The sequence below is a fragment of the Mirounga angustirostris genome, unplaced genomic scaffold, assembly GCF_029215605.1.
Source record: "Mirounga angustirostris isolate CCGP_5_RB_7025 unplaced genomic scaffold, mMirAng1.0.hap1 SCAF_6, whole genome shotgun sequence".
Classification (NCBI taxonomy): domain Eukaryota; kingdom Metazoa; phylum Chordata; class Mammalia; order Carnivora; family Phocidae; genus Mirounga; species Mirounga angustirostris.
In genome coordinates this window covers 29276338-29301902 of record NW_026991714.1, presented here as the reverse complement: position 1 = coordinate 29301902, position 25565 = coordinate 29276338, and the positions used below count along the sequence as shown (strand labels likewise).

The following is a 25565-nucleotide window of genomic DNA, read 5'->3' as shown; positions in this document are numbered from 1 at the left end:
CCTCTAAAAATATGCTCCTGCTCTGGACCGGAGGAGCACTGAGCGGCAGGCAGCATGGAATTAGAATGGCCAATTCAGAGGCGCTAGTAAAATTTAGATTTTGGGTGATGGAGCCCTGGCCTTCTGTGGCAGCATGAACATGTGGGCGTTTTGAAAGAAAACAGGTAGGACTTGGTGACTAAGCAGATACGGAGACTAGAGAGAGAGAGGTGAGTCAGTGATGACACCACGATTCTGAACATGACCTGAATGTGGTAGCACCACAGTCAGGAGGGAATTTGACTTTTTTGTCAGGAAGCTGATGAATTTGGCTCTAGACAGGCTGAATCTGAGCCAAGGTTGGATGGAGAGTTGAAGATATGCACAAGTCGAAGGATAGGATTGGGGATTTTATATAAATACAAAATCTGTATATATTTGTGTGTGTATATATGTATATGTAAATGTTTTTATTATGGAATATTTCAAACACATCAAACATAGGCCAAGCAATAACAAACTCACAGGTACCCATCATCACCTGGCTTCAATAATGATCAGCTCTTAGCCAACTTTGCTTCCTCCAGACTCCCCACCCTGTATTATTCTGAAGCATATTCCAGTTATGGAGAGAGAGATTTAAAATTATGAAATACAGGGGCTCCCGGCTAGCTCAGTCGGTGAAGCATGCGACTCTTGAGCTCGGGGTTGTGGGTTCAAGACCCACAACAGGTGTAGAGATTATTCAATAACAAAGAAAAGTTAGGACACCTGGGTGGCTCAGTCGTTGAATGTCTGCCTTCGGCTTAGGTCATGATCCCGGGGTCCTGGGATCGAGTCCCACATCGGGCTCCTTGTTCAGCGGGGAGCCCGCTTCTCCCTCTGCCCCTCCCTCTGCTTGTGCTCTCTCTCTCTCTGACAAATAAAGAAAATCTTGAAAAAAAAAAAAGTATGAAGCACAGAAAATACAGATTTGAGAAGACCTCAGAGAGGCTTAAAGCAAACCCTCTTTTTTTTTTTTTAAAGATTTTATTTATTTATTAGAGAGCGAGCGAGAGAGAAACAGCATGAGAGAGGAGAGGGTCAGAGGGAGAAGCAGGCTCCCTGCTGAGCCGAGAGCCTGATGTGGGACTCGATCCCAGGACCATGGGATCATGACCTGAGCCGAAGGCAGTCGCCTAACCAACTGAGCCACCCAGGCGCCCTAAAGCAAACCCTCAAGATTAGAGATAGTAATGAATTTTCCCTAATTAAAAAAAACAACCGTGGAGTTGTAACTAGAACCCAGTTACCTGCAAACAGTTTTTTTTTTTTTTAAAGATTTTATTTATTTATTTGAGAGAGAGAGAGTGAGAGAGAGCATGAGAGGGGAGAGGGTCAGAGGGAGAAGCAGACTCCCCACTGAGCGGGGAGCCCTATGTGGGACTCGATCCTGGGACTCCAGGATCACGACCTGAGCTGAAGGCAGTTGCTTAACCAACTGAGCCACCCAGGCGCCCACCTGCAAACAGTTTTATTAAGTTTTCATCTTTATGAGATGAAATGAGAAAAGAATGACATATAAATTTTTCAGAAAGCTAAAATAGTTTGTAAACATTTTATGAATTACTATTTGTAAACATTTTAAAAAAGTAAACAGTCTTATATTCACTTTATGTGCAATTCCGTAAAATTAACACCAAAGATGCCATACATTATAAAACTATAGAACTATGACCTAGGTCCTCACACTAACTTCACAGAACAAGAGAACCGTGTTTACTTAATTATCATTGGTTGGTTTTCATACTGTGGTTCTACAGCCCCTGGGGTCACTCGAAGTGTGCCTTGCAGACAACAAAAGAGTCCTATCTGCCCAGAGTCAGTTTACTCTTTAGCTGCCAGGAAAGTCACCTTGAATGACATGTCACCTCTCGTTATCAGGCCTACCTACATTTATGGAGCAAGCTTTGTGTGGACTGTGGTGAGCAGAGAGCATAACAAGGCAATAAGAGTTGTGTTGATATTAATTCCATAGAAGGGCGCAAGTTGAATAACGTTCAGCCTGCCCCCCCTAAAAAGTATTGTTTTATCAGGAAATATGACAGTTCATGGATCCCACTTAGATTTATAAAAGTAAATTAATCAATGTGAGTCAGAGTTTAAATACGTGGCAATGTTCTTTGTGAAGAAGTGAGAAAGCCAAAATAAATCTTTGGTTTTTTTAAAAAAAATTCTGATTTAATCCTCAGGATGAGCCTGTGAGTTTGGGGCTCTTTCTCCCACCACTGTCTCATTCACCTGCTGCCTTAAGGAAGTGAGAATTTCAAAGAGGGTGGTCAATAATGCCCAATGCAATAGCAAAGTTCAAAATGAGAGCAGGCAGAACATCAGGTTGTAAGAAGGCAAATGAAGGACATGAGTCGTGGTGGGAACAGAAGCCAGCCAGCAAATTAAGCTGACCAGTGAGGTTATTTTAGCCCAATACTATTTTTGTTTAAATATAGTCTTCTAGGGATACCTGGCTGGTTCAGTCTGTAGAGCATGCAACTCTTGATCTTGGGGTTGCGAGGTGAAGCCCCATGTTTGGCATAGAGGTTACTTAAAAAAAATGTTCGTGCCCATTGGTGATGGTTTAAAAATTCAATAAAGGGACACCTGGGTGGCTCAGTTGGTTAAGCGTCTGCCTTCGGCTCAGGTCATGACCCCAGGGTCTCGGGATCAAGCCCAGCATTGGCCCCCCTGCTCAGCGGGGAGTCTGCTTCTCCCTCTGCCTGCCGCTCCCCCACCTTGTGCTGTTTCTGACAAATAAACTCTTATTAAAAGAAGTTCAATAAAGATTTTAATTTTAAAAAATATATAGTCTTCTAAATACGTTGATTCGCAAAGCTCTTTTATAACTTACTGCTTTTATTTATACACAAGTTTGAGTCTAGTGAAAAAGTGCCCTTTCTCTAGTATGACCAACAATTTCAAGGCCTATTTTTTTTTTTTAAAGGCCTCTTTTATATGTTGAGCTTTGTACTAATGCTTTGATTTCAGCCTCTCAATGCACCTCTGCTACAACACTCTGGGACCTTAATAGGTGCCTCATCCTTGCAATCGAACATACTTACACTTGAGAGTTAGCAAACACAGAAACAGGGTGGAGAGAGCCAGAGTCTTGAGGTTTCATATTCTTTGAGGAAACTTCTGACCCTGTGCTTTCCTTTGGGTGGAGACATTAAGAAACTACCTACACAGAGACTCAAGTTAGTAGTATAAATCTCTGCCATACCCCTTTGGGGAGGATGTTTAGGATATAAAGCTTCAGTGTCAACGTTTATGTGACATACTATCTGAATCCTGCAAGTAAACTGATACCAACAGTTTTTAAAGAAACGAAAATATTGATGCATCAAAGCAAAACACCTATCTTTTCTTCTAGTATTTAATATTATCAATTGAATTAGCAAACTGAAATTAACATACTACTTTAAGTAGCAACATTAACACGATTTGACATTATTTTGGTAAGTCCATATTAAATATAACATAAACTTGTATTTACCAAGCAAAAGGGAAAACTAAAACAGGTATTTCATATTTATCTTTTAAAAGAAGCACGGACCATTTCTTCCAGTTTCCATCATTTACTTTCTTCCTAACATTCATTTATTCAACAATAATCCAAGCGCTGGTGGGCTTGCGGCACGCTGGGGACACTGAACAAAAGCATCACCATTCTGAGTCCAACTCCTTGCTGTGCAGGTTCCTGGTTCTGACAACAGCTCCAAGAATATTTATTGAGGAAAAATTGAGGCTTTGTCTAGACAGAAAAAATTTTATTTTATTTAGCAATTCATTTTCTGATACTTTTTTATGAGAATTAAAAGGGAAATAAATCCAATACTGCAGTATAAATTTGAGATTCAATTAAAAAAATTTTAATTGTTAAATTTTTTTGTTTCATGTACATGTCCCATTTACTCAAACCATAGTTACACAGAAATTTCACTCATAATACACAATAAAAAATTGTTCAGTGGTATCACAAGTCATTTTTTTTTTAAGATTTTATTTATTTATTTGAGAGAGAGCACAAGTAGGGGGAGCAGCAGAGGGAGAGGGAGAAGCAGACTCCCCGCTGAGCAGCGAGCCTGATGTGGGGCTCAATCCCAGGACCCTGGGATCATGACCTGAGCCAAAGGCAGCCGCTTAACCTACTGAGCTACCCAGGCGCCCCTCACAAGTCATTTTTGAGAATTACTTTTATCATGTTTTCTAATGATGTCCATAAGATTAGCTCCTGTAACCAGGTCATTCTGTGTCTGTTTATCTTTCTGTTGTTCCTTTCTCTTCTGGTCATGAAGGTAGGGGGAATTTAATAACTGTGGGGGAAGAATGGATCCTGTGGGTTTCACTCTTTTTGCAATATCCCAGAAGAGTCTTTTTGAATTGTTATTGATGAAAGTAATTGCTGTTCCATGTTGGCCTAATCTCCCCACTCTTCCAACCTGAAATGAAATGCAAAGGACATTTTCAAAATGTTCATACAAAACCTTAATGTCTCTTGAAAGAAAATGAAGATTAGTATTTAAAGAGGCTTTACTAAGATTAACCTTCATTCACATAGCATGTTTTTGAATTGTACATCTCAATGTAGTTTGTGAAATCAATATAGTAGACTGCCACCAGCATATTTTTAATGAAATAGCTCAAACAGAAAATATCAAAGTGACCATCAAAGTGACCACATATAATACAAATAAGTACTGTTTGTGAAACTTGTGTTTCAGTTACGTATCATGTGTGTGTACATGTGCGTGTGTGTGTGTAGGGTGGTAAGGACATGAAGATGTTTCTTACTGTGGGAAGGTTAAGGTAAAAATTTTTCAAAAACTACTGCATTTAGAGCAAGAGGACTATCTGCTTTAGATTACTCCAGTGCCTTTGAAATGTGAGATTTAAGCAAATTCATTTTTGCATAGTTATTTCTCATTTTGATAAAATTAAATGGACACAAATTGGTGATGGAAACACATGATAAGAAACAAAATTTACTTGTTTCCAAATATACGGAGGAACTCTTCAGAAAAGGGTAAGTACACAGTCATGGGCAATTTCTGCTCCTTAGTTGAAATGTAGAACTTAAAGTCTATATTCAGAGTATTTAAATGAATAGTTGCTGCCAACATACAGGACATCTTTAATGTTGCAAAAAACCAAAACAAAACATGGCCCTCTAGGGAATGAGACTGGGAACAAGTAAGGAAAAGAATGTTGTTTTATTTAATTATGTTACTGAATTTTTCCAGTAAGACTAAAAATTAATATAAAATACAGCTGCACTCACATACTGGAAGAAAATATTTGCAAATCATGTATCTGGTAAAGGTTTTCTAAGAATATATAAATAACTTTTACAACTCAATATGAAAGGACAACCCAACTGAAAAATGGGCAAATAATTTAAACAGACATTTCTCCAAAGAAGATAAACAAATGGCCAGTACGTACATGAAATGATGTTCATTAGTAATTAGGGAAATGCAAATCAAAACACAAAGAGAGGAGGGCCTGGGTGGCTTGGTCGGTTAAGTGTCAGACTCTTGATTTCAGCTTAGGTCATGATCTTAGGGTTGTGAGATAGAGCCCTATGTCGGGCTCAGCACCCAGCTCAGAGTCGGCTTGTCCCTCTCCCTTCCCCTCTACCTCCCCACTGTGTGCTTTCGCTCTAAAATAAATAAAAATAAAATCTTAAAAAAAACACAAGGAGATATCACACTTCACACCCATTAGCATGGCTATAATTAAAAAGATAAATAAGTGTTGATAAAGATTTGGAGAAATTGGAGCCCTTGTGTATCACTGCTGAGAATGTAAAATCGTGAAGCCACATTGGAAAAGAGTCTATCAGTTCTTCAAAATGTTACGCACAGAATTACGGTATGACCCAGCAATTCCATTCCTAGGTGTATGCCCAACAGAAATGAAAACGAACAAATATTGGCAAAGATGTGCAGACAAAGGAACACTTGTGCTCTGTTAGTTGGAATGCAAACTGGTACAGCCTCTGTGGAAAACAGCATGGAGTTTCCTCAAAAAATTAAAAACAGAATTACCCTATGATCTAGTAATTCCACTACTGGGTATTTACTCAAAAGAATAGGAAAACACTAATTTGAAAAGATATATGCACTCCTATGTTTACTGCAGCATTATTTACAAAAGCCAAATTATGGAAGCAGCCATGCCACTTCTATGGAAGTGTCCATCCATAGATGAATGGATAAAGAAGACATGGGGTGTGTGTGTGTGTGTGTGTGTGTATATACACACATATATATATATATATATATAATGGAGTATTACTCAGCCATAAAAAAGAATGGAATCTTGCCATTTGTAATAACTGGATGAATCCAGACAGTATAATGCTAACTGAAATAAGTCAGTCAGAGAAAGACAAACACCATATGATTCCACTCATATGTGGAATTAAAGAAACAAAACAAATGAACAAATTAAAACAGAGATAAACCAAAAAAGAGACTTTTAACTATAGAGAACAAACTGACAGTTATGGGGTGGGGGGACATAGGTAAAATAAGTGAAGGGAATTAAGAGTACATTTGTCATGATGAGCACTGAGTAATGTATTGAACTGCTGAATCACTATATTGCACACCTGAAACTAATATAACACTGTATGTTAACTATACTGGAATTAAAAAGAAAAAAAGACCTATGTCCACATAAAAACTTGTACATGAATGCTCACAGCAGCATTATTCACAGTAAACAAAAAGTAGAAACATGCTAAGTCTCTAATAACTAAGGAACAAAGAAAGGTGTATATCCTTACAATGCAATATTATGTAGCAATACAAAATGTACTGATATATGCTACCATATGAGTGAAACTTGAAAACATTGTGATCAGTGAAAAAAGCCAGAGAAGGCTACATACCATGATTCCATTTATATGAAATTTCTAGAAGAGATAAATCTTGCTTTATGTGTTGCTTAAGGGACAGCGCACACACACACACACACACACACGTTTGAGAGATGAAGAATGGGGAATGATTGCTGATGGCATGGGTATGGGGTTTTCTTTTGAGATGATAAAAATGTTCTAAAATTGAGTGTAGTAATGGTAACACAACTATATGAATATACTAAAAACCACTGAACTGTATACTTTCAAGTGGTTAATTATATCAATTGAGACAAAATTTATTGAAATATTTCATATTGAGACATAAGCTTTTTAAAAAAATAACTGCAATAGTCTACAAACTCTAAAAGACTTAACAAATTCAAAATTATTTCCCCAGAAGCTCCCTGCCCCTAAACTAAAAGCAGACACATAGGGGCACCTGGGTGGCTCAGTCGGTTAAGAGTCCGACTCTTGATTTCGGCTCAGGTCATGATCTCAGGGTTGAGATTGAGTCCCGCATCATCGAGCTCCATGCCTGGTGGGGAGTCTGCTTCCCTCCCTCTCCTTGTGCCTCTTCCCCCACTCATGCATGCACTCTCTCTCTAAAATAAATAAATAAATCTTTAAAAGCAGACACATAGGAATACCTACTATAATTTAAAATACACATATCCTAGCGGTGCCTGGGTGGCTCAGTCAGTTGAGCATCTGACTCTTGGTTTTGGCTCAGATCAGATCTCATGGGTCGTGAGAGTGAGTGAGCCCCCAGTAGGGCTCTGCACTCAGTGGGGAGTCTGCTCTGCTTGTCCCTCTCCCTCTGCTCCTCCCCCAACTTGTGCTCTCTCTTTCTCAAATAAATAAAATCTAAAATAAACAAATAAATAAATCTTAAAAACATAAAATACATGTATCCTAAAAAAATATATATATAAATAAAATAGAATAAAATAAAATACACATATCCTTTGACCTATCAGGTCTCCTACACATTTATCTTACAAATATACTGCATGAGAGGCATAACTATATAGGTAGATGTTCAGTGCAGCATTATTTTTTTTTTTTTCTAAATAGGCTCCATGCCCAGTGTGGAGCCCAATATGGAGCTTGAACTCATGACCTGAGCTGAGACCAAGAGCCAGATGTTTAACCGACTGAGCCACCCAGGTGCCCCAAGCAGCATTATTTAATAACAAATATTAGAAACATTTGATTTCCATCAAATTATAAAGGATTTATTAAATAAATCATGATAATCCATACAACAGATTACCATGCAGCAATGAAAACAGATCAAGCCCAATTAAACAAGTAAAAACATTTAAAGAGTTTAGAACAGTGCCTGGCCATATGGGAAGCATTTCATATACATCAATATTTTTAAAATGGTACCCGTTATGTATGCTAATAAGGAAAGATTCCTAATATATATTTAATAAAGAAAGGAAGGCATAGATAGTTGGTGTAATATGGTCCCATTTATGTAGTAAGTAAAACAGGGTACGCATGTACATGTGTATTTGTGCATAAATAGGCATTTATATTTTCTGCCATTAACTGTCATAACCACTCAAAGGTAGGAGGGCTATCTTACAAAGACCTATTTTTCATTTTGGGGTGCCTGGGTGGCTCAGTTAGTTGGGCATCCGACTCGATTTCAGCTCGGGTCATGATCTCAGGGTCATGAGATCGAGCCCCAAGTTGGTTTCCATGCTCAGCAGGGTATCTGCTGTAGATTCTCTCTCTCCCTCTGCCCCTCCCCCTGCACGCACATGTGCACGCATTCTCTCTCTCTAGGATACATAAACCTTAAAAAAAAACCCCAAAAAACAAAAAATAACATAAAACAAATACTTATTGTTCATTTTGTATCTTTTGTTATTTACATTATTTCTTATTGTGTATATTCATACTTCAATTACTGAAGCAAGCAAACAAACAATACCCTGATACAGAACTAGAAAAGCAGAAGGATATGGGGCCATTCTGAGTAGAATTCAACACCCCCTTCAACACCCCCTGAGGCCACTGCTCAGGGTACATTGTGAATAACTGAGAGCCACAGGGTTGACATTGGGATAGCAAGAAAATGTTAAATAATTATAATCAGACTACTCTATTTAAGAAGCAAAGAAGCTTCTTAAGTATCTTAATATTTTGGAAAGATGACTATCCAAAATCATTAAATTAAATGTTTGAAAGAAAATAAACTTCTGATTTGAGTGATTTGAGCAACCCACTCTTGTATGATAGTCAATTCCCTGATGCACAGGTAAATGGGGTGGCACTGAGAGAGAGGCCCTGCTATATTACTAAGTAAAAATACAAGCAACAATGCATTCAAGCATTTCAGTGGGTGATCCAAGTAAATGTGGCCTTCAGAGGTAATTCTAAGAACATGACAGAAAGACTTTACTTGAAGAGTCTGTAAGTGATGCCAGAGAAGGAAGACAGGTAGCAGTCAGGGAGATAAGGCGACGCTAAGAGAAAGCTCTATTTCTGCTCGAAAGAAGAGCTGCTGTTATCTCTGGCAGCAAAATAAAGAAATAAAACTTTAATAGGTGAAAGTCTAGAACAAATAAGGATATGAAGAAGAGATGAAGACAAGATTCCTAAAAAAACCCAAATACTTTAATGGATCAGTTTTATTTTGGCCAGATATATTAACTTAAAACCAAGCCTTTTTTCCCCCTGATTATAAAAGCCATTTAATATGCTTACTGAATAAGAAATATAAAGGAGGTAAAAATAAACCAAAAACTAACTACTTACAATTTTTTTTAAAGTAACATTTTAGGTTATTCTTTCTAATAATTTTTTAACCCATTTTAGGCATACATACAGTTCTTTCAAACAAAATCTAGTTTACATCCATATACACATATTTTTAAAGATTTTATTTTTAAGTAATCTCTACTCCCAACAGGGGGTTTGAACTCATAACCCTGAGATCAAGAATCACATGTTCCACCAACTGAGCCAGACAGGCGCCCCTATACATACATGCTTTAAAAACAAAACGATAGGAGTTTTTTATGTCTGTGATAAAACGCTTTTTCTTTTTAGTTACCATTCTACTGACAATGCCTCGCCCAAGAAAACTCACAATGGAAACATATAAAATCTCTTTACCTGATGCACATACTCATCCATACTTGACGGCATATCGAAATTGACAACGAGCTTGACAGTGATCAAGTCTAGGCCTCGTCCCAGGACTCCTGTGCTCACTACAACTTCATAGTCTCCTTCAAGTAATCCCTTCCCCACAAAGCAACACAATTCATTATTCAGAATTTATCTTACATGGTTTTATACAATTCAGGTATCTTTTCTTTTTTCAAAACATTCTTCAATATCATTGCCGTATCTTTTCAATAAGTAAAGGTCTTAGTATACCTGAGAAACGTGTGTAGTTTAAGTTCTTCCCGGCCCCTCCCCACCCCCTGCATCAATTTTTTCCTATTAATGTACTCTGGCAAACTTTTCCAAGGGTGAATTACTGCTCTGCCCCAGTCTAAACTGACCTGATTTCAGAAATGGTAGATTCTGAATTAGTAATCTATTTAGTAGATTAATCCTGTAGGGAACAGGCTTATTGCTCCCAAAACACAGAAGCCTGAGCAAGAGAACAATTAGCTCACAGTCACTGTTTGCCTGAAGTTCTTGCAGTCATTAAAAAAAGTCTGCTTTAAAAACCAGCTGGTAATATGGGGTCCCTTGAAAAGACAATGCTGAGTGTCAAACCTTCAGTATGTTTTTCCTTTCTGTTTGTGATTTCTCCGAATGTATAGATACGCTTTTTAGACCTGTGATTTTCTGCACTGCCTCGCTCAAGAGATCTGCTCCCAACTTGCAGTCCACAAATACTAACACTGGAGGCTTGAAGAGTTTCTTATCCTGAAAAATGAAAAACATGTATTTAAAATTATTCATAGAGGGGCGCCTGGGTGGCTCAGTTGTTAAGTGTCTGCCTCTGGCTCAGGTCATGATCCCGGAGTCCTGGGATCGAGCCCCGCATCGGGCTCCCTGCTCCACGGGAGGCCTGCTTCTCCCTCTCCCACTCCCCCTGCTTGTGTTCCCTCTCTCGCTGTGTCTCTCTCTGTCAAATAAATAAAATCTTTAAAAAATAAGTAAATAAATAAAATAATTCATAGAACATGAATTACAATGAGAAGTTTTTCTGAAAACATTAGTATAAGCTAGTTATCCATAGGTTTATAGAGGAAAAATGAGTGTTAAAATGAATGTTTTCTTTCAAATATGCACAAATAGAAGTGCAAAACTCTACTGCCCTGCACATTTCTCCATCATTTCATTAATATCGTAAAAATAATTTTAAAATTTTGAATGCAACTTAAAATTTTAAATACTGTTCATAAGTAAATACAAACCATATTTAACTGAATACTTTATTTTTTAATTAATTTTTTTGAGAGAGAGTGTGTGCATGCACACAAGCTGGGGAAGGGAGAGAGGGAGAGAGAATCTTTAAGCAGGCTCCATGCTGAGCGAGGAGCCCAACATGGGGCTCGATCTCAAAACCCTGAGATCATGACCTGATCCGAAATTGAGTCAAATGCTTAACTGACTGAGCCACCCAGGCACCCCCTTTATACTTTATTTTTAAGTAACTGCACTTACACATTATCACCCACTTAATACATTTCCGTTTAAACAAGTTACTGCTGGGACGCCTGGGTGGCTCAGTTGGTTAAGTGGCTGCCTTCGGCTCAGGTCATGATCCCAGGGTCCTGGGATCGAGTCCCACATTGGGCTCCCTGCTCAGTAAGGAGCCTGTTTCTCCCTCTGCCTACTGTTCCCCCTGCTTGTGCTCTCTCTCTCTTTCTGACAAATAAATAAAATCTTAAAAAAAAATAAACAAGTTACTGCTAAAAAATTCTATTTCTCAAGGACAGAATGGCCAAGAAAGAACTTGTCTTTATCTGATACATAAAACTACTAAAATTTTTTGAAACAAAAAAATATTATTTAGGAATAATCTTGGTATTTAAATGTCTTTCTATAATACAGAAAATAAAAAGCAACCCTGCATCCATACAGCATTTATTTGATCCCCACAGAATTCCGAAGTAATGCAATTTATTATTAAATATCTATGCTAAATTCTCCAAAAGCTGCATTTAAAATTATTATCTTAAGAACTGTGAAAGATGCAAACACAATCTACAAAACAGGGTTGCCTGCTTTACTACTCACATTTAAGATTTCAAATAATTTTTTCTTTTTGGCTGGTTCTTCCACCCACAAAATAATCTGGCGCACACTGGAACAGGGCAGGTTCTTTTCCCCAGTGATAATTCTCACAGGATTATGCAGAAGCTGGCTTGCTAGTTGTTCTATGCTAGTTGGAATTGTAGCTGAAACCAAAACGGTCTGACAATCATTAGGAACGTTTTCCAAAATGTCAAGCACTTGCTGTTGAAAGCCCATCTTTAACATGGTATCAGCCTAAAATAAAATCATTTGAAAGTTAGTCCTATTTGACATTAAAACCCTAAGCCACCCAAGGAAAAAACGGATATGATTAAGAACATAAAAAATTAAAAACTTTTAAACAGAAGAATATACCACAATGTGAAAAGATAAAGAATTGGGAAAATATATATTTATATAAAATTAAATATTGTATAATTTTATGTTTTTAGTGATATACAAAGATTCTTACGGCATTATTAATAGTGGCAACAAATATATAAACCCTAAATATCCATCAATCGGGGATTTGGTAAATAAAATATGGTAGATCCATCCACATAATACAACCTTATGTTATCATTAATTATGAGCGGAAAGTCCTTTATTAAGTGATAATGAGTCACTATTAGGAAGAAAAACGCAAAGTACAGAACACTATGTATACGTGATACCATTTGTATAGTGCTAACTCTGGGGAAAAGGCTTGCAGGCTGTGGAAGGGAATGCAATTTAATTTTTCAAACCCAAAGTTTGCAAAGTTTGGGGCTTTTTTTTCTACCATGGACATATATTTATAATAAAATATTATATAAATTTTAAAAAATTAATGTTGAGGGCTTTCACTTCCGTATATACTTCTGCATTGCTAGTTTTCAAAAACAATTTATGTATTACTAAGCAAACAGAAGAAAAAATTTTAAGTTAGTGCTGCTTTAAAATAATGAAAGATATAGGCTATCTTGATTTTTAAATACAATCCAGGTATCTACAATTTTGAAAAATAAGAGTATTTAGACTAAAGCATTGTATTTTTTAAGTGTCTGCTAACGTGGAAGTTTGAATACTAGTTTTAATATTATTCATTCTATGACATTTCAAAAATCTAAAATAATCATGATGGTCTAGATTTAATCCTGGCTCTACCTTAGACCTTAAGTTAAGCATGCTAATGAATGGCTATACGCCTCAGTTTTTCCTTTTACAAATGAGAATGATGATAATAATAATTACCCCATAGGGCTGTTATGAGGATTAATGAGATAAAATACATAAGATATTTGGGACCACACTCACAGCATGGTAAGTCTCAATGTTTCAATTTACCATGAGACACAGAGCATGTGAACATGCACACAGTAGTATGTCTTGCAAACAGCCCCTGCTTCTCCTCAGTAATCCCACTAAGCCCCCCTCATCCCAGGAGATGGCCTTCCTTCTCCCTGGTTCAGAAAACAGAGTGGCCATAAGAAATAAATTCGCCCAGTATCTTTTCTCATCCAAGCTTCCTTGCATCTAATCTGTTTACGCTAACACGCCCCAAATCCAGCTACTTCTCTCCAGCTCATAGTTGTGAGACTCCTCCTCATCCTGTCACCCCCACACCTGAAGCCATCCATCCCAAGCATCCAGAATGTTCTAGAACATAAAACGTCTCTGTTACTCCTCCGCTTAAACCCTCCAGTAATTTCCCATCACACACAGACTAAAATCCAACTGCTAACCATAGCCTGAAGTCCTACAGTTTTCATCCTCATCCACTTCTCTGACGTCATCACCTACCACTCCTCCATGTCACGCCCCACGACCCTGCCACACCAGGCTTCTTTCTGTCCCCAACTATCCCAATGTTCGCTCCCACATTAGCTCCTGCACACTGGCTGTTCTATCTGAAGCAGTCTTTCCTCCAGATGGGTCTTTGCGTGGCTGGCTCCTTCTCGTTCAGGTCTCAGCAGAAATGTCACTCAGAGAGCCCTCCTCTGATACCCAATTCCCCAGTTGTCTCTGTCATACGACCTGTGTACCGACATTTGTCATGGCTTATCTCACTTTCCATTGTATCCTCAAAACCAAGGACAGTGTCTAGCATGTAAAAAGCCCTAAAAATGCATTTGATGAATAAACAAGCACTCATGAAATCTAAGCACTGAAAAAGCACTATCTGTCAGGCAGCTCGCTAGTCGGTGTGTCCCAAATCCCCCTAAAGACAAGAAATCACCCAGAACGAGTTTTTAAATACTCCTGGACGCCAACTCAGGCCTACTGAATCAGGATACCCAAGTAAGAAGTCTGGTCTTCCATTACATTCACTGAGCACACTGGGTGATTCTTACCATTAGGGGAAACTTGGGCCAACACTGTGCTTGACTGTGGGGATATATCAAAGAATATAAGAGAAGAGAAATGATATAGTCTACATACAGGTCAAAGAGCAGAGAGAAAAGAAGGCCTGAAGTCTATCTGGAGGACTGATGGAAGGTTTCAGAGACATGGACACATAAAGAAGGAAGAGCAGGTAGATGGGATGGGAGAGAATTCTAGGCTAAAGGACAGATACATGGAAGACACAGAAGAGTGACAGAGCAGAGTTTTCTAATTTTAAAGGAATTATCTTAGTCTCCATGCCTGACCATTCCTGTATCTTCACCCTCCTCTTGAAACAGTGGCCTCTCTTTTCAGGGATAGTACTTGTTCTCAGTTCCTTCCTGGTCTCTCACATTACTTCTCTATTTACAGTAGACTCATCTTCAAACTCCACAAACAGACACTTAGCCCCAGCCTTTGTCCCTTCGAGAAACCAGTGTGGCTCATGGACGCTAATGCCCACTTCTCATATCCACACAGTATTTCCCCTTCACCCACCATTCACAAGAAATTTGACATCTCTAAAACCAAACTCACATATTATTGTCAAGCCCCAACCCATACCCACTTGTCCTTTACTTAAAATTAAAGGCATAACCAGAATTTATGGAGTCCCCTCAACCACCTTCTTCTTCATCTTTTCTCATATTCAGTCATTAGAAGATTCACGAATGATTTACAGTGATTCTCGGATGTACTCATGCCTCCCACTGCCTCCACCCTGTCCCTGACCCTGCTCACTTCTTGTCTGGGGTGCTTGCCATTCTGTCCCACAGATTCTTTCTTCTTTAATGTCTCTTGCATGGAGCAGCAGAATAACCTTGCTAAACCACCACTTTCCACATGTGACACCCAAACTCAATAATTTAGAAAGCCTCATTGTTTCCCACATCAAATCCAAAATCCTCCGCCTCCCTTTCAAGGTCCTCTATAATTTGACCCCACCCTAACTACCCAACTTTACTTCCTATTATTTCTCAGGAAGAATGCTTCAAGCTGGCTGGTCTCTCTGTGCTTGTGCTTGGCCTTTCTGGCTCTGCTGACGTTGTTAGCTTCTTCACCTGGAACATTGATACATGGTCTAGGTTTCTAAATCCTTTTCCATCTGGACGACCAGATCACATCCCATGACATCAGAGAAGCCATTTTTTACGGTGCCAATTCACACATTCTCTCATTTCTCCTTCTTAACTGTCCTGAACAATTAACGTATCATACGTATTCCCATTAGTTCACTAACAGTTTATATCAGGAGTCAGCAAACTAAGGTTCTTGGGACCAACACAGACCTTCACGTGCTTTTGTAACTAGAGCTTCATGGAAAAGCAGTCACACCCAATCATTTACCTACTATCTATGGTTGTACTGAGCAGTTGCAACAGAGACCATGTGGCCCCCAAAGCCTAAAATATTTCCTGTCTGGTCCTTTACAGAGTTTGCCATTCCCTGGCCTGCATTACACCTTCCACCACTTTTGTATTTCAGGATAGATAATGTTCTTGCCTTTACTTCAAGTGTTTGTGTCTTTTTCTCCAGTAAGATTTCAGCACTTTGTGGGCCGGAATAATATTTAAAATTTCTTTGTGATGCCGTCCCAACTGACCCAGAGCTGGTCAGTCTGTACCTAAAGAGCACTTCTGTGCCAACGTTTCAGTACATGATCAATTATGTTGTTTACCAGGTCATCTCCTTAAAGGCGGAGGAGCTGGGACGGAGGCTGTAGAGAGCACAGGTTTGCTGAGTGAATACTCCTTTTGTATTCTGAGCACAGCACTGAGGTGCCCTGTGAAAGCTCATTCATTGGCGAGAATGGAAATGTAGAGAGAAGCAAGCAGGAATGGAACTTAACTTTAAAATCTATATGAGGGTCAGTTTTCAGGCTCAGAGCATGGCGAGAACTTCAGAGCACATGGGCTTATCAACAACAGGCCTACCATACTTGCAGGGTGGAAGTAAGTCTGATGATAATCAGATGCAATAAATCAGTTGAAACAAAAGGCACGCCAGGAAAATGCTGATTTAGCAGTATTTTTTAAAGGACTGAATAAAAGTTCACAATAGCCAAGGTATGGAAATAACCCAAGTGTCCATCAGCAGATGAACAGATAAAGAAAATGAGGTGTATAAATATTATTCAGATGGAAAATTCCTTCACTTTTAGTAACATGGATGGACCTGGAAGACATTATATTCAGTGAAGTAAGCTAGACAGAAAAAGACAAAAACTATATGGTATCATTTATATGTAGAATCTAAAAAAGTTAAAAATAAGAAAATAAAAGTCAAATTCATAGAAATTAGGAGAAAAATGATTGCCAGGGGCTGGAGAGTGGGTGAAATAGGAAGAGGTCTGGGGTTAAAGGGTAAAAACTTCCAGTTATAAAATACATAAGGTCTGAAATCATAACACGGTTACCATAGTTGATACCACTGTATTGTATAATTGAAATTTGCTAAGGGAGTAGAACTTAAATGCTCTCACACACAAAAAAGTAAATATGTAAGGAAAAAAACAGAAAAAAAAAAAATAAAGGACTGAATATCATTACATTTATATAGGACTTTTCAGTCTATGAGACACGTTCACAATCATTACTTCATCCTTGCCACAACTCTGGAAGATTAAATGACTTGCCCAGCGTCCCATAGTGGGTGGAGTAAAGGCTAAATCCTAGTCTTGCAGATCTTACGTGTTCTTTCCACATCCTCTGGTACCCTACTGCTACTTCCAGGGGCCCACAGAAGGCGGGCCACGTTGCCATCACTGGTCAGCCCCTGGACCCCACATTTCTGATCACTGCTGGTGGGACATGTGTGAGAGTGAGCGTGCGACGCACTGCAGGCAGAACCGGCCCATGCCCAGTCTGGGCGGACACACGGCTTTCTGTCCTCATGCCTGTTCACATGGTGGGGTATCATCAGATAATCATATATTTATATCATCTTACTAAGCAAACCAAAACTATAAAAACGCCTATATGCTCTATGTCACACTGAAAATCACAACCACAGACACTTATGTCCACAGAGAAAAAAAATACAAAAGGTCATCCCATTAAGCATCATTAGCTACTTCCAAACTCCCTCTTAATAGTTATTTGCCACGGATACACTTACTTTTGTAGACAAATTATAGCCAGTGTCAAATGTTTAAAAAACTTATCACTGAGAATACAGATGCTGGATTTGTGTTTTCTGTCACTTAGGAAAAGACAACTGCTTGTATTTATTAAGGTGGTTTCATTTTGGGTGGACTATAGGTCAGCTGCAGTGCTACACAGGACCCAGCTTAAGACTGACTACTGCAAGTAAAAAAAAAAAAAATTCCTAAATTTTTCTCCTTTGGGGGAGAGAATGCCTGAACACATGGTGAGATTATGTAACCGTAATACACTTCTCATAAATTATATAAAATTATGTGACTAATATTCTAAACAACACCACTTACTTCATCTACTACTGCAATTTTTATACCACGGAGTTCTACAGAGCTCTGTTTTATTATATCCAGAAGTCGCCCAGGAGTTGCTATGATAACCTGAAGAACAGAGAAATAGAAAAAAAAAAAATTAGATAATACTCCTTCCTTTCTTCCTTCCTTCTTTCTATCTATACTTACTGAGTGGCTAATATGTGCTAGCCACTGGGTTAAGTACTCAGAATTCAATGATGAATAAGTCACACCTAGTCTCTGCTCTTGTGAATCTTGTAACACAAAGGAAGGAACAGATAAAACAAATAAATGCCCATGAGGTCAGTATAGTGTGCAGTGAATGGAGGCATCTATCCAGTCCTAACTAACATATAAGCTAAAACCTAACAGAGTAGTGGGAGCCGCTGAGGAGAGGGCAGAGGGAAAACATCCAAGAATCTTCTGAAGCTGGCAGGCCACTGAGGCTTCCACGGGGTGAAGAGGGGGTAGAAAGACTTGGATGAGGCTTGAAACGAGGCAGAGGGCCTTGCAGGCAGGCTGACTGCTGTTTGGCTCTGCAAACAAGTGTAAATCCCTTAACCTCTTTGGGCCTGCTGTTTTGTTTTTAAATTAAAAGGTTGGGCACAATGATTTCTAAAGTTGCTTAAGGCTCTTAACGCTTTTATAATACATTAGTTAAAGCAGTGATTAAAAGTAGGGCCTGTTTAGTCAAACTTCAGTAGGGATCTTAGCTCTAGCACTTAATAATGGTATGAGTCTCTGTTCTCACATTCGTAAAATGGAAATGATAATAATTATTGTGAGGATTAAATGAGACAGTGCCTGGTGTAAAATATAGTACAGTTACAAATGATCTAATAAATTCAATTGTATTCCACTTTTCAAGGACACACCAACACAATGGTGAGATAGATCACGGAGAATGATGAAATTTCAGGGTTGTAAGGATCTGTATCTACAGAACTAGAGTTCCACTTAGTTTCTTCAGAAATACCGTAAACATTTAAATGTTTTAATTATTGGGGTGCCTGGGTGGCTCAGTTGGTTAAGCGACTGCCTTCGGCTCAGGTCATGATCCTGGAGTCCCAGGATCGAGTCCCGCATCAGGCTCCCTGCTCGTCAGGGAGTCTGCTTCTCCCTCAGACCCTCCCCCCTCTCCTGCTCTCTCTCTCTCAAATAAATAAATAAATAAAATCTTTTAAAAAAATAAATAAATAAATAAAATAAATGTTTTAATTATTGGGCGCCTGGGTGGCTCAGTTGGTTAAGCGACTGCTTTCGGCTCAGGTCATGATCCTGGAGTCCCGGGATCGAGTCCCGCATCGGGCTCCCTGCTCAGCAGGGGGTCTGCTTCTCTCTCTGACCCTCCCCCGTCTCATGTGCTCTCTGTCTCTCATTCTCTCTCTAAATAAATAAATAAACAAATAAATAAATAAATGTTTTAATTATTTTGAACTGAGTTCATCCCTTCTATTCCTATTCCATGTTTCCCCCTCTGCTGGTTTGGAAATTATAAACTTTTTTCCCCATTCTTTTAGTGCGGGAATTCCCTTGAATTTTAATAAACGTATATAAACTTAATAAAGCCTAAAGTAAACTGACCTATTTACCTTTTTCTTGAACAATCAAGGGCAAACGATTTAACACCAATCACAACTTTCCTGCACTTACATGCTACAGTCGGCCAATATTTTACTTTCATTTTTTTAAACCCACAGATTGTTCATTATTATTTTTTGTTTAGTCAATGTGTGTTTACATTTACCCACATGCTTAGGATTTTCTTTGCTCGCCATTCTTTCTTTGATCCCACACCTTCTTTTCCAGAATCATCTTCTTTATACGCAGAATATCTTAGTTTAGTGTTCTGTTAGATAAATCCACTGGTAATAAAACTCTCTCGGTTTTGTTTTTCTGAAAAAGTCTCTATTTTGCCCTGGCTTTTGAAAGATCACCTTGTTGAAGAGACAGATTTTTCAGTTCTTTTTTCTCAGAGGGTATCTGTGAAGGACAAGGCCTGGCATGGGGAATGGCAGAGGCAGCAGGGTGATGAGGGGCCTCCGGAGAAAGATGACCCTGCACAGGGTGTTGCGGTCTAAGGGGGTGAAGAGTGTGCAGGGTGGAGTTTAGGAAGGAAGGCATCACTGTGGGGCAGGGGACAGAGATGAGGATGGGCGAATGGTTACATATAAGATGGTTGATCAAGTAAATAAATACACAAAAGATAACAGGTAGCAGGTTTCTCACTGCCAGAGTGACAAATATGGAAACAGAAAATGCCAAAATGAATCTTGCTGTGTCGAATTAGAGTTGGAAGTATTGACATGAACCCATGGTCTATGATAACTGTAGATGCAGAAATACAGACTTATGGAATATTCTCTCCTTTATTCACTGAGAAGTGCTAGAAGAAATGATAATTTAACAGCAGAGAGCAATAGCAGTGAGCCCAACCAAGAGCCCAGATCTTGGTTTCTAAATACTATCCTCTACCAGAAGGAGTCAGGGCAGCTTGGGGAAAGGCATGATTCCAGGGCAGAGCCAAGGAAAGAACAATGTAAGCATGAACAACATCTTCACATAGAAAAAAACAAAGCGCTCAGAGAATGATGGGGATATAATAAAAGGCCTCAGAAACTAACTTCACAGTGTGTCCACTGCTCAAATTGGGGAAGTGGAGAGCCAAAACAAATAATGGTAATAACGGATTACAATCCTTTAAATATAATAGGTAACCATGAGTCATATTGATATATATAAAGAATAAGTTGAAAATTTGGTAAAGCACAAGAAATTTACAGTATGAAAGTACTCAAAATACTTAACTAAATACAAAGGGAAAAAATAAACTTTACAGTTACTTTACAGATAATATCACCCATAAAAGGACAAATTGTGTATCATCTAAAAGGATGCCATGAAAAGAACGAAGCATCTCTTCCATGATATTCCTTTCAAAGATACATAACTTGAATCTAATCAATTGAGGGACCTTCTTCAAAGTAAGCAGTTTATAATCCTTAAAAGTGTCAAGATCATGAAAAAAAAGCAAAGGCTGAACTGTTCTAAACTGAAGGAGATGAAAGAGACATGACAACTAAATGCAAAATGTGATTCTGAACTGCATTCTTGTGCTGTTAAAAAGAAAAGGTGACGGGACGATTAGTAAAACATGAATGGGCTCTGAGGAGTAAATGACAGCAATGTTAATTCCTGAAGCATTCCAGTGTATCAGTGTTAATTTCCTGATTCTGGAACTGTATTGTGGTTACGTGGGATAATGTCTTCATTTGTAGGAATCACACTCTAAAGTATATTAGCTATGGATCCTTAGATAAATGCCATCTTTCTGAGATTCAACTTCTCAACCATAAAAGATGGGATATGCCTTCAAGAGCAAATGTGATGATTAAATGAGATAATGCATGTGAGAACATCCAGCAGCATTTGGCATATGACAGGCATTCAACAAATTGTGTTCCTTTCCGATATAAAACAACCTTAAAAAAATTAAGGGTTACTTGGTAAGAATTTAAAGGTCAACCTACAAAAACAAAAACAAAAATAAAGGCTAACCTAAAATCACACTTACGAATTCTTCAAGGGCAAAAACAAAACACCACCACCAAAAAACCCAAGCTCCCATATTACTTTTCAAAGGCATTTTATCAAATTGGTGCTTACCTTCACATGTTGTCGCAAACGATAAAGCTGTGGGGGTAAGGGTAAGCCCCCTACCAGAAGAACAGTTTTCATGCGTGGCAGACCACTCATCAATTCTTTAGCTTGGCTCTCTATCTGAATGGCTAACTCTCTTGTTGGTGTAAGGATGAGTGCAGATGGACTTTTGCTCTGCAAAGATGTGAAAAACAAGTCTAAAAAATGCCAGCAATTAATTCCTGCTGATGTGGACTAAATCTTCAAAGTGATTCTGGGAGTGTTCCCATCAGCTCAACTGGATATGAACCCTCCTGCCTTCTGCTCACTGCAGATTTCCTCCCCCAAAACCACCGTAAATTGAACCCTTCCTTATGTAACAGATATAGAGTGAACGGTCAAAACTGGGGCCAGGGAGAAGCACCCATGATAACCAGGGTGGGAAAACTGAAGGTCAACTGGACGCTGCAATCTCTAGCCACGCTCCTCTGAAGAGAAAACCATGAAGATCTGGTTAGAGCTTGGTATTCCACCCTTGATAATTCCCCCTCAGCTCTCCTGTAGATTCGCTTCTTTCTTTGTCCAAAGAACTTACTGTTATAAATGTCCTATTTCCTGACCTATTGCTCTATTTTGGACATCTAGTGAGTTTTACTTATATTTTGAACATCTGATGTTTTCTTTTATTTTTTCCTCACATTATCTTCTTACGATTCTTTAGTTTTCCAAATTTCTTTACCTCTCCTCTCTTTGCCTGCATTGTGCACTGATTTCCCTTCCTGTCCTACTTCAGACCTCACAAACTCACTAGTACTTGGCAAATATGTCAGGGAAATTAGTTATGTGTGGGGGTGCTTTGCACACTATAAACTAACAAAGTAAGGTAGCATTATTTTAAGATGAATCATGGATCACATTTAAGTGTGTATTTTGAATTCTAAAATAACATTCCAACTTTGGTATAAATCAGTTTTTTCAAAACACAAAATCCAAGCAGGCTAAACTGACCCAAAAACTGCAGGTCATCCAGTCAGCTGGATTTTTTTTTTCCCCAAAGCAAAAGAATAGAAAATTTGTTGAAAGAAAATACTTTGTAAGGAAAGCGATTTTTAAGACCTTCAATGAAAAGATCTTTGGTTCAATCTGATAAAAGAAAAATTCCCTAAAATTGTGTTTTTCATACAAACTACTGTCAGAAGCAAAATCACCACGAGCACTAATGACTGAAGTTATAGTTTCAGTTTGCAGTTTTAACATAGTTAAGGATGAAACTTGGTATATACCTGACTTGCTTCTGAGAGTAACACGTGTGAACTCTTACCTCACATAAAGCTCGGGTGATAACAGGAAGAAGAAAAGCAGCTGTTTTTCCTGAGCCAGTATCAGCACTGGCCAGAATGTCTCTTCCCAGAAGTCCCACAGGAATCATCTGCATTTGGATGGGGGTTGGAACTTCATAGCCTGATTTCTTCAAGTTGTGATTCAAGGCCTCAGGGAAACCACAGTGCTCAAAGTCAATAATGGGTCTGGTGACATCTACCCCTTGAACTACAATTCCTAACTGCCGTTTAAGATTTTCAATCTGGTTCTCCTGAAGGTTCAAAATAAAGGGGTGCTCTTTATAGACATAAAAAGCATTTAGTGGAGACTCTGGCCCAGAATCCGCTTTCTGCGGATCGCTGAGTTTTAATCTCTCTTCCTTTTCCTTTACTTGCAGAAGATGTTTTGCTTTACACTCCAAACTACACACATCTTCATCTGTCTTATCACAGATGTACTCTCCATAACGACCACAAACAACACAGACAGGTTCCCCAGGTTCTGCCCAGCGCTGTGTTTTGGAAAATGACTTAACAGGTTCTCCAGAAAGATCGCTATCCTTTGCATCCTGCTCAGGTCCAACCAAACCAACCTCAGCCAACTGGCCAGCTGTACTGGGGAAAGGGCATGGTTCCACGCTGTGCCTGTCTGATGTTTCGGAGTCTTTTGTAACTAACCCATCAGCTGCATCACTTCTGCCTTCATCCGGCCGCAGGTCTTCTGCATCTGGTTTAATTTTCTTAGCTGCACAACTTTTGCCATCATCATTAGCATTCCTCTTGATTTTTAGAGATCTTGGGACAAACATCCTCCAGTATTCTGTCGAGGAAATTATATAATGAGATTTATTTTACCCTCAATAAAGTTCACGTATAAAGTACCATATGGTTATCCTGGAGTCAGCCTAGTGTCCCTGGGCTTTGCCTGAAAGGAATCGAAGAAGGCATCATGACACTCCTTACAGCAAGCTTTCCTTCCATTCACAAATTTCCTGTGGTGAAAAAAAAGTCCTTTTCCTTATACATGGAAGTGGTGAAACTTTGCACACTGCTTAATATAGCCTTGTGCATACAGCCCGCTTCTGTTTACTGACCACTTGCACTTTGAAATACCGAATATTATAGAAATTCTGGAGTAAATCCTTCTGTTACATTTTCACAAAAGAAAACAGGAGGGATACTTCACAATTGGGATCTTTAAAATCAAAACCAGAAAGCATAGAGAAAAATGCTATTTTGATGTAATAAGTAACACTTATGTATTGCTCTCTCTGTTCCAAGCACAGCGCTTAGTGCTTCACACGTGAACCTTATCTTCACAAGCTTGTAAAGTAGTACCACCCCCGCACAGATATAGATATATATTATGCTGTATAATGTATTCTAAGTTTTCACATGAGGAACCCTGGCCAGCTAGAGATTAAGTGGCTTGTCCAAGCTCACACCATTACTAAGTATTAGAACTGGGTTCTAATACTCTGGGTTCCAGAGTGCAAGCTCTCTACCATTGCTATGCCTATTCCCACCAAAAATGTTTTTGCAAAATGACTGTGGATTGTGAAAGGTTTTAACCTAATTTGGGGGCTATTAAATATACCAATAAACATTTTTCTAAAAAAAAAAAATTCTTAAGCTAAATTACCAGATTCAATTTTTCCAGAAAAATTCCAACAAAAAAATGCAACTGAAGATCTAGAATTACTATCCTAAGTCTCCGGGAACGTCAAGGAGGTTGGGGGAGGGACGGCTCTATGTCAGCAGGAAGAACTTGGAACTCAAGGTCCTCAAACGGCGAAACGGAACCGGCTCCGGCCGGGCGGGCGGCGCAGCCTCCGAGTCCCCCGCGGTCCCCGACTCCTCCCGTCGAGCGCTCCCGGACTCTCCCCTCGGGCGATGCCCCTCACCCCCGCCCCGCGGCCCCCCACCCAGAGGCGCGTGCACGTCACGGTGCTGCTAGGAGACGGGGCGGGCGGGGCACCCGGTTCCGGAGAGAGGCCCGGGACGAGGCGACTGCAAGGATGGGAGGGGGAACTGCCTACGGGGCGTGGGGGGAGGTATCCTACCGCCGCGGCCTAGCGCCCCGCGTCCCAAAGGAGAGGGAGCACGGCGGGAAGGAGGCCCGAGCTGCCTGGGCGCGCGGCCCGCTCACTGGCGCAGACCTGAGGCCGCGTCCTCTCCCGTTCGGGGCCGGCTTCCCCCTCCAGGCGCTGGGCCGAGCTTCCTGCCGACAAGCCTGGACTCGCTCGGCCACACTACGGTTCGGAGGGGCCGTGCGGAGCGCAGAATCCACTTCTCCGGGTTTTGGGAAAAGGCCGCGGCGCGCCTTAGCGCAACGGGGAAGGCGGGGCTACCGCGGGAGGCGGAGCTTGGCTGGGACCTGGCGGGGGCGGGAAGACCGGGGGAGGGGCGGGGCCTGGGAAGTTCAGCGCCTTTCCACGCCCTCTTCCCGGCTCCTGGCAGCTGGTAAATTTCGGAGCCTGGCTGGAGCCGGCCAGGTTCTGCAGGGCGGGGCAGGTTTGGGGATCCTCTTGGAAGAATTTACGTCATCGAGTGGGCCGGGACTGGGAAAAAACAGTCTGACCGACCGCAAAGACTGAAGCTGGTGGCGCGGGAGCCTGGTACACTTAGAAAGTGGGAAGTCTGAGTGTAAAAGGGAGGGGCAGAGGCCCCAGAGGCCTGAAAACCCAATCTG

General features: G+C 39.9%; 1 protein-coding gene across 6 annotated transcripts; it reads right to left on the bottom strand.

The window, feature by feature from the left end:
- Positions 1 to 3393: 3393 nt before the first annotated feature.
- On the bottom strand, positions 3394 to 25216 carry DDX59 (DEAD-box helicase 59). Of its 6 annotated transcripts, none has more exons than XM_064594034.1 (9): positions 25033 to 25214; positions 23467 to 23693; positions 22876 to 23043; positions 21582 to 21749; positions 17913 to 18002; positions 12104 to 12355; positions 10631 to 10783; positions 10016 to 10144; positions 3934 to 4454 (listed from the first exon to the last, which is right to left on the bottom strand). In XM_064594034.1, the coding sequence occupies exons 2-9, from the start codon at positions 23680 to 23682 to the stop codon at positions 4191 to 4193; spliced, it is 1440 nt and encodes a 479-aa protein (XP_064450104.1). In that variant the 5' UTR covers positions 23683 to 23693; positions 25033 to 25214; the 3' UTR covers positions 3934 to 4190. The 6 variants fall into 6 exon arrangements, with proteins under 6 accessions (XP_064450103.1, XP_064450104.1, XP_045733032.1 ...); XM_054507955.2 differs by adding an exon at positions 7323 to 7485 and having other exon boundaries at positions 4297 to 4454; positions 22876 to 23693; positions 25033 to 25216; XM_064594033.1 differs by lacking the exon at positions 3934 to 4454 and adding an exon at positions 3394 to 3766 and having other exon boundaries at positions 22876 to 23693; positions 25033 to 25216.
- Positions 25217 to 25565: the final 349 nt, after the last annotated feature.